Genomic DNA, 14,670 nt, shown 5'->3' on the forward strand with positions numbered 1-14,670 from the left:
CCGGGCGCATGCGCCCCGGAAGCCGCTCCCCGCAGGCCACGCCCCCTTCCGGGCACGCCCCCTTCACGTGCTCCGGCCCTGTCACGTGAGGCTGCCTTCTACGGAGTCAGAGCCTGGGTCCGTCCAAGTCAGTACTGTCTTCGCAGACCGGAAGCAGCTGTCCAGGGCCTCGGGCAGAGAAGGGCCTTTCGCATCACCTACCTGCCCGGTCCCTTTAACTGGAGATGCCAAGGGTTGAACCTGGGGCCTTCCGCATGCCAAGCAGGTGCTGTACCACTGAGCCACGGCCCTATCCCAAATTATGGTCCATCAAAGTCAGTATTGTCTACTCAGACTGGCAGCGGCTCTCCAGGGTCTCAGGCTGAGGTCTTTCGCATCACCTACCTGCCCGGTCCCTTTAACTCCGTGGTTCCCAACCTTTTTTTGACCAGGGACCACTAGGACTTTTTTGTTCGGTGCAGGGACCCCAAGGTTCAAAATAAAAATCCCGAGAATTTGAAAATAAACTTTAATCATAACTGTTAGTTAAACATTAAACTTAGAATAATATTTGAATATATATATTTTATAATACAGAACTTTTAATTGAAAATATTAATTTATTATGGGTTTATAACTTTGTTTCGCAGGCCTTAATTTAGTTCTCGCAGACCCCTGGTTGGGAACCAGTGCTTTAACTGGAGATGCCGGGGACTGAACCTGGGACCTTCCGCATGCCAAGCAGGTGCTGTACCACTGAGCCACGGCCCTTTCCCAAATTATGGTCCATCCAAGTCAGTATTGTCTACTCAAACTGGCAGTGGCTCTCCAGGGTCTCAGGCTGAGGTCTTTTGCATCATCTACCTGCCCAGTCCCTTTAACTGGAGATGTCAGGGATCGAACCTGGGACCTTCTGCATGCCAGGCAGATGCTCTACCACTGAGCTGCAGCCCCTCCCAACCAGCAAAGGAATTCTGGCACCTGCTGGGTTTGTGTCAAGGTGCTTTTCTTTAAGTAGAAAAAATACCACCACCCCAAGTCTGTCCCCCTTCTTCCTCGAGTTGCTTTGCAAGTATTTGACTCCCCTGACTGCTGCCCTGCCTACGGTGGGCTTTCCCTGGCTGGAAATAAAGCGGTATGTCACTCTTGAGTTTTTCTCACCACAGGATATTTTTTCCTTTTGAAGTTATTTGGCCCGAGATAGGATTCCGGTAAAATTCCTATTTTGCCGAAGCTTTGTCCATCGGGCTGTCAGAGGGCATGAGATGAATACTTATTTCTGTATTAACAAATAATAATTGTAACGAGACTTAATTTTATATACAGGCATATGGCTAATTACACATTGCACATATAAATTAACAACAAGGAGTAAGATACATACCAATTGCCAGTGAATAATATCACCTTACATTCAGTTGGAAGGCTTGTAGCGTTCGCAATCATAGGCATGCGTGCAACACATTTAATATGCTTATTGGAAACAGGTGCAGAATACATTAAAGGTACATGAACCAACTGAACCGTAACTGAACCAAGATCCAACATCAAATGTCCTGTTATCAATTCGAACAGTAGTCCAGGAAGGTTTAGCTATAGATTATATTACTCAAAAAGGAGCAGAATTCCTGATTAATCAGCATCCTCGCATGGCTATTTTTTACTCATTACCCAAAATACATAAAAAAAATTGATAAATCCACCAAGGCGACCTATAGTTTCAGGTAACCAAGTGTAACTGAACCTCTAGCACAATTTTTACAATACTACTTACTTAATTTTTCAAAGGACACTCCTTCTTATATCCCTGACAGTAAAGATTTTATTACTAAGATTGAGGGCATCTCCATTCCAGAGGGTGCTGTTTTAGTTACATTGGATGTAACATCACTATATACAAATATCCCTTTGGATCAAATACGTGCAATCATAGAAGAATTATTGGAAGCACGTCAAGAAAAAATTCCCCCTTCTCATTTTTTATTAGATCTCCTTGATTTGGTACTGGAGAATAATTTCTTCCGTTTTCAGGATGAGATGTTTTTGCAAATTAAGGGTGTAGCGATGGGGTGCTCCTGTGCACCTTCCATTGCTAATATATATATGGCAGCATATGAGAAATCACACATTTACAATAATTGCCCCTTTGCATCTAACATCTTTGCTTATTTTTGTTTTTTGGATGATGCCTTCATGGTCCTGGATAGTATGGAACATTATAATAAACTATTAAATTGGCTTAATGCCAGAAATACACATATCCAATGGGCTGGACAAGTAAACAAGGAATATGTTAATTTTTTGGATCTTACAGTGGCTGTAAATTCAGATCATACTTTAACAGTTAAACCATATAAGAAAAATACTGACAAAGGAGCACTCCTTCACTTTAATTCTTTTCACTCTATGCACCTTAAAGAAAACTTACCTTTTGGTCAATTCCTCAGAATACGCAGAAATGCAACTAAGCAAGAACATTATAGTTAGTAAGGCAGCTGATGACCTAACAGAATAGGGGTTATCCACCTGGTGTTATTAATAAAGCTAGAGCCAGAGTAGACAATATAGATCGCTCTGCATTAATTACTGGCCAAAGGAGTCAAAGTTCCTTTCATGGGATCACTTCTTCTCTACAGTTTTCAACCTACAGTAGAGATATACAAAACATTGTGCTTAAACATTGGCATTTGGTACAGGAATTACCTGGTTGCACTGTACCACCCAGATTTGGTTATAGAAAAACTTGGTCTTTAAGGGACTATTTAACACACACTGATGCTTTACCTAAGAAAAAACCAACAATGCCTTTAGGTCATCACCGCTGTGGACAATGTAATATGTGCCCATATTCCTTACCTGTTAAAGAATTTAAAAATCCTGATACCAATTTTTGTTTTAAACTTAGACATTTTTCCAATTGTAACAGCAGGAATGTTATTTATTTATTAAGATGGCCATGTGGTCTACTCTGTAGGAAAGACGACCAGACCAATTAAATTAAGAGTGGGGGAACATAGGTCACGTATTCGTAATAACGTGGCTGAGGCTCCATTAGTTTCCCATTACAAAATGATGCAACATGCTGACACTGACATTTAGTTTTTTGTTGTTTGGCAGTACACACCCAAACCTTATACAAAACAAAATATAGATGGAATTTAATCTCAGCAAGAATCTCGCTTTATTTTTATTTTTAATACAATGTCTCCTAATGGATTAAATACAGCCTCTGATTATGCCTGTTTCCTGTGAAAAACATATCTGTAAAAAATCTTATGTTACTTCTGTACAAATTATCCTATAAAAACACTTTTAAAAAACCCTTATTTACTGTATATTTGGGATAATACAACTACTTACTCAATTAATACTATAATGCCATGTACCTTTAATGTATTCTGTACCTGTTTCCAATAAGCATGTTAAATATGTTGCACGTATGCATATGATTGAGAACGCTACAAGCCTTCCAACTGAATGTAAGGTGATATTATTCACTGGCAATTGGTATGTATCTTACCCCTTGTTGTTAATTTATATGTGCAATGTGTAATTAGCCATATGCCTGTATATAAAATTAAGTCTCGTTACAATTATTATTTGTTAATACAGAGATAAGTATTCATCTCTTGCCCTCTGACAGCCCGATGGACAAAGCTTTGGCAAATTAGGAATTTTACCGGAATCCTATCTCGGGCCAAATAACTTCAAAAGGAAAAAATATTCTATGGTGAAAAGGGTTTTGTTCTAAATAGCCCTGCCTATGAAACTAAATTGGAAGGATCTTCTAATTACAACCTTCATCTTTAAAATATGATTTCAGCTTCGAATCGGCTTGCAACTTATTTTGCCTTTTGATACAGAATTAGCGCACAGCTTTCTAGCCTCCTGCCAGCACACGTCGGGGGTTTTTCCCCCCAGTGGTGTTTTGTTCTTTCAGTTTCGGGACTTAATTGTATTCTGCTTTGCGAAAGTATTTGATTTATACAACTGAAATGAACTGTTATTAGATAAAGTATAAGTTGTTATGTTAAGCAGCCATCAGTGCTTGCGTTTTTCTTTTAACCTCCAGATACTAGCTGGAGATCTCCTGTTATCACAACTGATAATCAACCGGTACGCCTGGAGAAAATGGCCGCTTAGGCAATTGGACTATGGCAGTGAAGTCCGTCCCCTCCCCAAACCCTGCCCTCCTCAGGCTCCGCCCCAATAATCTCCAGATAAGTTCAAATGCCCACTTGCACCATGGAAGCTTGCTGAGTGACCATGGGCTAGTCACACATTCTCAGTCCTGACCCTGGCTAGTATTTAGATGGGAGACCTCCAAGGAATACCAAAGGCAGGCAATGGCAAACCACCTCCCAACATCTTTTGCTTTGAAAACCCAAGAGAGTTGCCACAAGTGACTTGACAGCAAAAACAACAACAACAAAAAACCCCATGAAAATAAACTCTCTATAGGATCCCATCATAAGGGCTGGTTTCTACTTGCTGCAGAGCTAAGCTAAACTATGTGAAGGATGATCCTAGGCAGTCATATTCAGAAGTAAATCCCACTATATTCTGTGGGACTTACTCCCAGTTAAGGGAGCAAAGGAATGCACTGTTTTTGCTATGCCGCTTTAGGTAAAGGAAAGGAAACACACTCTTTGGGGGCTCTTACACACACCACCTGTCACATTTTTATCTTGCTGTTCCACCAAGGAGCTCAGGGAAGAATACATCATTTCCTAAGTAGTTTATCCTCAGACCAACCCAGTGAGGTAGGTTAGACCGAGGCCCAAGCTTCACTTTACATTTAACTCATGATCCAAACAGGGACTTGTAGGATTGCCAACCCATGGCCAGCAATATCTGGGAGCTTTTATGGGCAGAGCCTTGGCAAAATGGCATCACTAATGTTGTAACATCATTTCTGAGTAAAAACCCAGAAGTGACATCACAGCCTAAGAGGATGCTTTAAAAATTCCACAAATCTAAGGAAAGGGACTGTTGAGGGATCAAGACGGGGTGGGGTGGAAACATGTTCAGAAAACCCTTCATAAACCTTTTAGACAATGGGTGTAAAAAGATGGAAACACCCCCAATCTGGTCATGGTAGGCGGCAAGCACTGCCAAATAGACCTTCACAAATGACACAGATAGGCCCTCTTGTGCCAAATGTAGTAGGTACTCTAAAATAAGAGGCAGAGGGCTTGTGAAAGGAGATACACAACGATTCCTAACCCAACTCTCGAAAGCATTCCACTTCTGTAAGTAAGAATAGCGAGTTGTAGGTGTATGTGCCTGTGGTAACACCTCTTATACATCTGTCAGCAATGCTGATTCTGTGACCTTAGGCAGATGATGAGAGGGAGGGCATCTTGGCCATCTTCTGGTCACTAGGGGTGTGGAGGGGGGAGGTAGTTGTGAATTTCCTGCATTGTGCAGGGGGTTGGACTTGATGGCCCTGGTGGTCCCTTCCAACTCTATGATTCTATGATCCTGGGAAAATCCTACGGGGCAGGCGGATCAGCCAGGCTGCCAGGTGAAGGCAGGCCACATCATGGTGTAGTAGTTGAGCAGGTCTGGTACCTGGTGGAAGAAAAACAGTTTCACTTACTGTAACTGTTGTTCATCTGGTGGTCTTCTATGCAGTCCCACATTGGGACTGCACAGGTGCAGGCCAGCCACGTCAGCTTCTAGCAAAATCAAAAATGAGAGTGCTCCCCCTCCCCTCGGGGCATGTAGCCTTCACGCCCAAACAGTCACATGATACAGGGGGAGGGAGCACTCTCCCCTCCAGTTCTCCAACCTGCCGCCACGGACCAACCACATATATTGCGGAGAGGTCCCACAGCGGGGAAGGAGGGAGGGATGTGTTCCTGCATAGAAGACCACTAGATGAACAACAGTTACAGTAAGTGAAACTCTGTTTTTCTTCTGCGTGGCTTCTATGCAGTCCCACATTGGGAGAGTAGCGAGCTCGCTTACCAGCATGGTGGGTGTGGGACAGTCACCGAAACAATGACTGCAAGACGGCACGTCCCACTGCTGCCCCTCTAGATGAATCCATGTCAACCGCATAGTGCTTCATGAAAGTAGAAGGGGTCGACCACGTCGCCGCTCGACAGATGTCCCGGAGGTAGATTTTAGACGAAAAGGCAACGGAGGCAGCGTAAGCTTTTGTGGAGTGTGCCTTGATCATGTCTGGGCAATCCACGTGTGCTGTCTCATAAGACAGTGTAATGGCTGTGGTAATCCACCTTGACAGGGTCTGCGGGGATGCCCGGTGACCCTTGCGGTGGCCACCAAAGCAAATAAAAAGGTTATCATCTACCCTAAAGCCTGTGGTTCTTTGAAGGTAAAAAAGGAGGCCCCTACGGACATCTAAAGAATGCAGTGCCCTTTCCGCATCGGAAGATGGATTTGGAAAAAATATGGGTAGTACAATATCTTGGGAAAGGTGGAAAGAGGAAACCACCTTGGGCAAAAATGAAAGTTTAGGTTTCAGTGCCACCTGGTCCGCATGAAACTTAGTAAACGGGTGGGAATGACAAAGGGCCATGAGGTCGCTGACTCTCCTGGCTGAGGTGATAGCAACCAGAAAGGCAGCCTTGTATGACAGTAGGGATAACTCGCATGTAGCCAAAGGCTCAAAGGGGTGTTTCATGAGTTGGGACAACACCAGGGATAAGCTTCACTGTGGAACAGGTGGAGACACCGGCGGGGTACAGGTTGACAAGACCCCGTAAAAAACTTCTTTGAGTGTGGATGAGAAAAAACAGAAAAAGAGTCCAGCTCAATGTGAAAGCCCGAAATGGCGGCCAAATGAACTTTAATAGAGGAGTCCAGAATCCTTAAGACATAACAGGTAATCAAAAACCGAGGAAAGGGGACAAGTAACTGGGGAAAACTCTTTGTCAGCAGCCCACAAGGAAAACCTTCCCCACTTGGCATCGTATGATCGTCGGGTAGACGATTTAAGGGGGTGCAAGAGCACCTGAGCCACTCTATCTGACCAGGGAGTTACATTTGAATTCTCCAAGCTGCCAGCTTGACCTTGGGAGATACGTGAGGGGATATCTCAGAGAGGAACCTGTATTGCCCTTGGGCCATGGACATCAGTGTTGTGAACCAGGACCTCCTGGGCCAAAATGGTATTACTAGTATGCAGCTTGACCTGTCTGTCCTGATCTTGGCCAGAACCCTGCTCAGTAAGGGAAATAGGGGGAACAGGTAAAAAAGGTAACCTGACCATATCATTTGAAATGTGTCCCCTGTGGAGCCTGGGCTCGCCCCTGCCCGGGAGCAGCACCGCGGACATACCGCGTTGTGCTGGGTCGCAAAAAGATCTATTTCAAATTCAAATTCAAAAACCTTTATTGGCATATAAGATCGTTCCAGGTATTCCAGAATTAGTCAAAATAACAAAACATCAATATCAAAGTCTATCAATAGACATGAATGAAATGGGGTATGCCGGAATACAGTGGATATAAGGTGTATGTATGTATGTATATATGTATATGTATATATATATATGTATATATATATGTATATATATAAAAGCGAGTGTCTACAAGTAGCAGAAATAGAAGCTATTACTTTTTTAAATTTTTATCATTAAAGCTTGCTTCAGAAACATGGCTACTATTTCAGTAATTTCTGAATCATTCATTAAAAGTCTAAACAAGGAGTGGAGGGAAGAATTCCTATCCAGAATTAATGGCATTAAAAATTTAGTGTGTAGGTCCACTAGCATTTCGCATTCCAATAAAATGTGATAGATGGAGTCTATCTGGTTCAAGCCACAGCACAAATTCTCTTTTCCAAAGATCTATTTGCGGTGTGCCCCATGTGTGAAAGAGATGACGAAGGCAATCTGTGCCGACAGCAAGCTCATGAGTGTCATTTGGACGGCGGCTTAACATGTTCATGAGAGTATTGCGGTGATCGGACAGGCGGTGGGATGTAAACTGGCGGTAATGATTGGACAGGTGGTGGGATCTCGATTGGTGCCGAAAGTGTGCTCGGCCCCGAGAGTATGAATGACTCTGGGCAACACGTTTGGATCCGGAACGAGGCCTCGATGTCGAATGATGGGTTGATGCCAAAGGGCTGAGTGATCCCGGACGATCGCCGTAGTCGGATCCACGGTCAATATGGACCTCTGCCATGGTGCCGACGTCTCAGCTGGTAGGCTTGGGAGGATTTGGCGTTACGGCACCGACCTCAACCCTCGGGTCCAGCGTCGGCAAAGGCACATCCTTATGCAGTTGTGTAAGGAACTGTGTACCGAATTGCTGATCATCCTGGGATCCGCTCTGAACTATAGCAGAGGGATTAACCAGGGAATCACAAGGAGGTGAGTCCTCAAGAACAATTGGTGGAGTTGGTTGACGTAAGGAGACATCAACGACCACCGACGGAAGGCGCCAAGGTGATTATGATGCCGATCGGTTCCGAGGAGACTTTGAAGATCGACGCCGAGGTGCTCGGTGCAGAGGAGATTTCGATGTAGATCTGCGTCGAGGTGATTTCGACAGAGACTGATGACGGCGTTCCGAAGTGGCCAGGGCAAGGAACTTGGTCGGTTGAATAATGGACTTAGTTGGTTCTTGTAGGTTATCCGGGCTGTGTAACCGTGGTCTTGGTATTTTCTTTCCTGACATTTCACCAGCAGCTGTGGCAGGCACCTTCAGAGGAGTAACACTGAAGGACAGTGTCTCTCAGTGTCAAGTGTGTAGGAAGAAGTGGGTTGGGTTTGAGCTGTCATTGTCCTGCAAAGTATTAAAGGTAATGTACAAATCATTGTCCTGTAAGAATCAAGATAATGTGCTAATGAGGGCGTGGTATGTTAATGTGGGCGATTAACATTAACATACCACACCCTCATTAGCACATTATCAATGCTCTGAGACTGAACTTGGCACAGCTCTTACAAGAAGAAGGAATGTGCCCTTCTCCCAGGCAAAGAAGACAATCCTTGTGGCAGTCAGACTTTGCCATTTTAGTGCCACAAGATCAACACTGTTTGAAAAGCGGAGACTTCTTAGACTCCATTTTATGCAGAGAAGCTATAGACACGTTCTCTCTGTGGCGGCAGAAAGAGAACTGGAGGGGAGAGTGCTCCCTCCCCCTGGGTCATGTGACCATTTGGACGGGAAGGCTACATGCCCCGAGGGGAGGGGGAGCACTCTCATTTTTGATTTTGCTAGAAGCTGACAAATCTTATCCGTGGCTGGCCTGCGCAGTCCCAATGTGGGACTGCATAGAAGCCACGCAGATGAACATATAATTTGGGCCTGCTAGCCTCAGAAGTTCCGGGAACCAGTAAGAGGTTATAAGGATACACTGCCTGATCTGAAACCAACTTGCCAAGCACCTTTGGAGTCCGTGGGAAAGGTGGTTGGACCAGGGAATTTGAAATGCATCCCCTAGAGATGCTGTGTCGTTGCCCGCCAGTGAGCAAAACTCCACCCTCCTTGTCTTCCTTGCAGCAAACAAGTCTATATGTGGGATCCCCCACATCCAGAACATGGGGCTGTCTTGTATGGTTCAATCTTAAGCTTTCCCTCCAGTAGCACCTTAAAGACTAACAAAAATATTTTCTGGTAGGGTATGAGCTTTCGTGAGCCACGGCTCAGTTCTTCAGATACAGCTAGAATGTGAATCCATCTGTCTTTAAGTAGAGGAGTGTGAATTCAGACAAGCATTAGTATGTCAATGTAAACAGTATGTAAATGTGAATAGCAGGCGTGATGGGATTAGGTGTGGTATGCAGAAGAGTCTGCGATGTCCAGGGGAGAGAAGGGTGTGGAGAAATCAGCACTGGTCATGAGCCATGAACGCAAGGTCTTTATTCAGCCCAGGTAAACGCATTGACTTTAGTGTGAACCTCAACGGTAATGCAGCCGTTTCTCTTTCCAGTCTCCCTTTGAAATTCCTTTGTAAGAGAGCTGCTACTCTTAAACCATAGGGTCGCCATGGCCATTTATTCATGGAAGGTTTTGCCTTGGAGTTGCCACTCTTTAGATGCACTTTTCCCCCATCCATATTCTCAAAACTCAACAATAAGCCCCCAGGCAGACTTTTGAGAATTCAGATGGGGAAAATGTGCATCTATAGAGTGACAAATCCTATGCAAAACCTTCCATGAATAAATGGCCCATGAGTCGGAAGCGACTTGACACAAGCGCGCGCGCACGCACGCACATACACTTAAATCTGCAACAGAACGTCCGGGAAGGTTGCAAATAGGAAGTCAGCGCGGCAAGCAATCCCTGTTTGCAGGGAAGAATGCAAGGGAAAGAAAAACGCCTAACGCGACCCCCAAGGGGATGGGGGTGGTGGAAGCATCGGCGCCTCGCTTGCACAGGATTGCCCTGAAATCAGAGGGGCTGGACTCGTGCTGCAGGGGTTTTTGCCTTGGAGTTGCCACTCTTTAGATGCACTTTCCCCCCATCCATATTCTCAAAACTCAACAATAAGCCCCCAGGCAGACTTTTGAGGATTCAGATGGGGAAAATGGGCATCTATAAGAGTGACAAATCCTACGCAAAACCTTCCATGAATAAATGGCCCATGAGTCGGAAGCGACTTGACACACACGCGCGCGCACACTTAAATCTGCAACAGAACGTCCGGGAAGGTTGCAAATAGAAAGTCAGCGCGGCAAGCAATCCCTGTTTGCAGGGAAGAATGCAAGGGAAAGAAAAACGCCTAACGCGACCCCCAAGGGGATGGGGGGGGGTGGAAGCACCGGCGCCTCGCTTGCACACGATTGCCCTGAAATCAGAGGGGCTGGACTGGCGCTGCAGGGGTTTCGCAGCGCCGGGGCGAGCGGCGCGCGAGGGGCTCGGCGCGCGGCTGGCCTCTCCAAGCGCTCCCACGCCGGCCTCGTGGCCGGCTGCCCGGCCGGCCGCCAACCCGCTCGCTCCTCTCCGCCCTCCTTCGCCGGCAGGCCGTTGGCCTGCCGGCGAAGGAGGGCGGAGAGGAGCGAGCGGGTCGGCGGCCGCCCCGCCCCGGTTGAGAAGGCGTGGGCCGGCGGGGGCGATGGAGGCTGCGCTGCGGGCCGTGCCGGGCGGCGGCGGCGGCGGCGGCGCGGGGCTGTGGTCGGCGTCCTTCTGGCGGCGCCTGTCCGGGCCGGAGGAGCAGCGGGCGCTGGAGCTGCTGAGCTACGGGCTGGGCGGCTGCATGGCGGCGGCGGCGGTGGTGGGGCGCACGGTGCGCGCGCCGTACGGGCGCTACTCGTCGGCCGCGCTGGGCGGCTGCCTGCCGGCCCGCCTGGCCTGGGCGGCGCAGGAGGCGCCCTCCTTCCTGCTGCCGCTGCTGCTCGTGCTGCGCAGCGACGGCGCGCAGCTGCCCCGCTGGCCCAACCGGATCCTGCTGGGCCTCTTCCTCGCCCACTACGCCTACAGGTGCGCCGCCAGGCGGGGCCCGCGACCGGTGAGCTGGGCCCGGCTGGCCAGGGAGGAGAGGGGCTGCGCTGCTGAGCTGGGAGGCCAGGCCGACCTGGCCCGGTGGCCAAGGAGCTGCGCCTTCTTTCCGGGAGCGACCGGGGAAGGAAGGAAGGAAGGAAGCAAGGAACTCCTTTGCAAGCAGCAGCAGCGTTTCACCTTTTTTAAAAATAATAATAATTTTTTATTAATTTTCATAACATAACACAAATCAAACAAATACACTAATAATAGTTTTAAAAAAAAATACAAAAGAGTATATATATGTGTATATATATATGTATATATATATATATGTGTGTGTGTGTGTGTGTATATATATATATATATATATATAATTAATTATTGGTACATTCGTGGTTCCAAAATTATAAGATCCAAAAAGACACCCCTTCGGCCCTCCACCCACCTGAAAAGAGTGACCCATCCCCCAACTTCCAAAGAAGTGTCTCAACAGTGTTAAAAGTATCTATCCACAGTAAAACATAAGAATATTAAAACTAGTTTCTATGACTCACTAATTAAAGTGGTAAAATCCATTTTTGCCAGTCTATCCCAAGCTGTGACGGCCTTTGCCCAAGTTTTTTTAAATTCTTCCGTATCTTTTCCATGTAGGAATTCGGTTAATTTGGCCATCCTCATATACATCCATAATTTCTCTCTCCAGTCACGAATTGAAGGTTTATTCACTTGCTTCCAAACTTTAGCTATTACAATTCTTGCAGCAGCAAAACTATATTGACAAATAACCCTGTCACTATTACTCATATTTTTTTATGGAATTCCCAATAAACAAAATGCAGGTTTTCTTTTTACTCTACCATTAATCAAATTATTAGTTTCCCTAATAACATTTCTCCAAAAACTTTTCGTTTCACCTTTTGTGAGGACCGGTAATTCCGGAGGGGTTACCTGTTAGAGCAGCCGCGAACAGGAGTCCTGTGGCCCCTTGAAGACTAACACACTTTTATTCCAGGATAAACTCTTTTATGGCTTAGAGCACCTGGCGGAGGGAGCTGTGGTCCACTGGGCAGCAGCCCTAAGAAGAGTTTTGTGGCGTTTGAAAGACTAACAAGAGTTTATTTCAGCATGTGCCATCCTGGCACAGAGACCACGTTTTTAGGTACTTGACAAAGCGGGCGCTAACTCACAAGAGAGTTTATGTTGGAATAAGATCTTGTTAGTGTTTTTTTAAGTGCTGCTAGACACCTGTTTCTTAGGCCCAAGTGAAAGTGAGCTGGCTTTTGAGTGTCATAGAGCTCTTCCTCCAAGTCAGCAGCCCATTCCCTGTAAAAGTGGAGATTAGTGGTTTTGTGTGAAAATATCCCCCAATGGAATACCTTGTAGGTAAAGTAGCCTCCTTCCCCCAAATTCCCACAAGGAATTAAAGTTATGAGGGGGGAATCATATGGTACCGCTTTTTCAAGTCTATTTTTCCTGTTTTCTATCACTATGAAGCCTGGAGTTCTCTCCATTGTATAATGAAGGTGATCTGTCCCATGAATATAAAATTTGACACAAAGAACGTACCTGATGAAAAGTATAATTTGGCCCTTTAAAAAGTCTGATCAAATACATCGAGTTGTAAGAGTTTGAAAGAATTTGGTTTGATGTGGCGTTTTCTTCTTTGTGGTTGATCCCCCCTCCCCATGCATATGATTTCTCATTTAAACCAACCTTGTACCATCTATTTTGGCTTCCAGTGTCTTTCAAGCTCAATTAAAAGTGCTGGTTTTGGCCTTTAGATTGTATACATTTTATGTGTTTTAACTTTGTAAGCCACCTTCAGTGTGTTTTATATATGAAAAGGCAGGATATAAATTACCTCAAAAAAATAAGGATATTTCAGGAGTCTTGCCCTCATTCATATGGGAACAGTCCCTTGTATATTTCTGTGTTCTTAAAGTTCAGCCTGTATATGTGGACTGTGTTCATGGAGAAGTATAACTCCTACCCTTGTATGTTCAACCTTTGTTCTTCACAGCTTATTAGAACTCTCATAAGGGGACTGGATGGTTGGTTGGTTGAGAAACCTTATAAATGTCTCCAGTATTCCATTCTTGGAATCTTGATGGAAGTTGTCAAGACTGGAAAGATCAAGAGAGGGTGTCAATTGGCGTTTCATCCCATCCTCTTTCAATGTTCTAGGGTCTCTGGAGAGACATTCACAAGTTCTTGCAACCTGGTTAGTACTTGGCTGGGAGGTCTGCAAAGAAGTCTAAGGTTGTTTCTCAGAGGCAGGCAGTAGAAAACATCTCTGAACATCTCTTGTCTTGAAAGCCCTATGGGCTTGCCATAAGTTGGCAGCGACTTGATGGCAAAAAGAGAAAAATAAATTCTTGGGCATGTTTCTTGGCTTACAATTTGGTTTGGGAATACCGATAGCCTTGGTTACCATGGAAGATGGACAAGAGGTATGCATCCATGTTTGTGTATGATACTAATGGGAGATGGCTGTCTCAGCAGTTTATGATATTAATGACCATGGCATGCTTCTGTTAAGTCTGGTCAGATTGGATATGGGTGGCTTTGTTTTGCAGTGAGTACCTTCCTTTCTGGAAAGTTGGTCTCAAAAGGTAGTGTTAGGAGCCGCTGCTCTGTGAACATTGACTTGTGGGGTTCTACAAGATTCCATCTTGTCCTCAAAGATGTTTAATATCTACATCCCTCCAGAACTTGTCTGGCTTCACCCTCTACAAGCCAGGAGTACCATTTGACTTCTTTCAAAGTAGGGTTTTAACATATTAACATGGTACAGCTTGTTTTTATCACCTTCAGGGAACACATTCACAAGGTAGTTTGCATCAGTTATTTTAGCAACACTTGTAAAAGGCCCTTTCCAGGCAGTTTGCAGTTTATTTTCCCTTTTAGGTTGCAAAACCAATACTTTGTCCCCTGGTTCAAAACATCTCTTGCTTCATACTAGTTCCTTTGTTTTTGCTGGGCATGATGAAGATTCTCACAAGCATCTGCCAATGTCTCACGCAGTATGTTTTGAAGAAGTGAGCTGTGGCTCACAAAAGCTCATACCCTGCCAGAAAATATTTTTGTTAGTCTTTAAGGTGCTACTGGACTCTTGCTCTTTTCTACTACTGCAGTATGTTCTGTAAGTCTTCCACATATTGCACAATGGTCTCCGATTCAGGAATGTCTTTTCCTTCCCATGCATCACTGTTGATTTCAAGGGGTCCTTGCACACACCGACCATACAAGAGTTCAAGGGGGCTAAACCTGGTGCTCTCCTGCAGAA

The 14,670-nt window shown here is 45.4% G+C and overlaps 2 protein-coding genes across 2 annotated transcripts in view; one reads left to right on the top strand and one right to left on the bottom strand.

The window, feature by feature from the left end:
* The window catches only part of MED10 (mediator complex subunit 10), a 216,322-nt gene that overhangs the window by 138,685 nt on the left and 62,967 nt on the right, over positions 1–14,670 (bottom strand). The window lies entirely within an intron of this gene.
* The window catches only part of SRD5A1 (steroid 5 alpha-reductase 1), a 31,465-nt gene continuing 24,918 nt past the window's right edge, over positions 8,124–14,670 (top strand). The window contains exons 1-2 of the mRNA XM_056862272.1: positions 8,124–8,326; positions 10,782–11,381. Coding sequence (XP_056718250.1) covers positions 8,124–8,326; positions 10,782–11,381 — 803 coding nt within the window. The remainder of the gene's footprint in view (positions 8,327–10,781; positions 11,382–14,670) is intronic.

This window comes from Euleptes europaea, chromosome 17 (assembly GCF_029931775.1).
Source record: "Euleptes europaea isolate rEulEur1 chromosome 17, rEulEur1.hap1, whole genome shotgun sequence".
Taxonomy (NCBI): Eukaryota; Metazoa; Chordata; class Lepidosauria; order Squamata; family Sphaerodactylidae; genus Euleptes; species Euleptes europaea.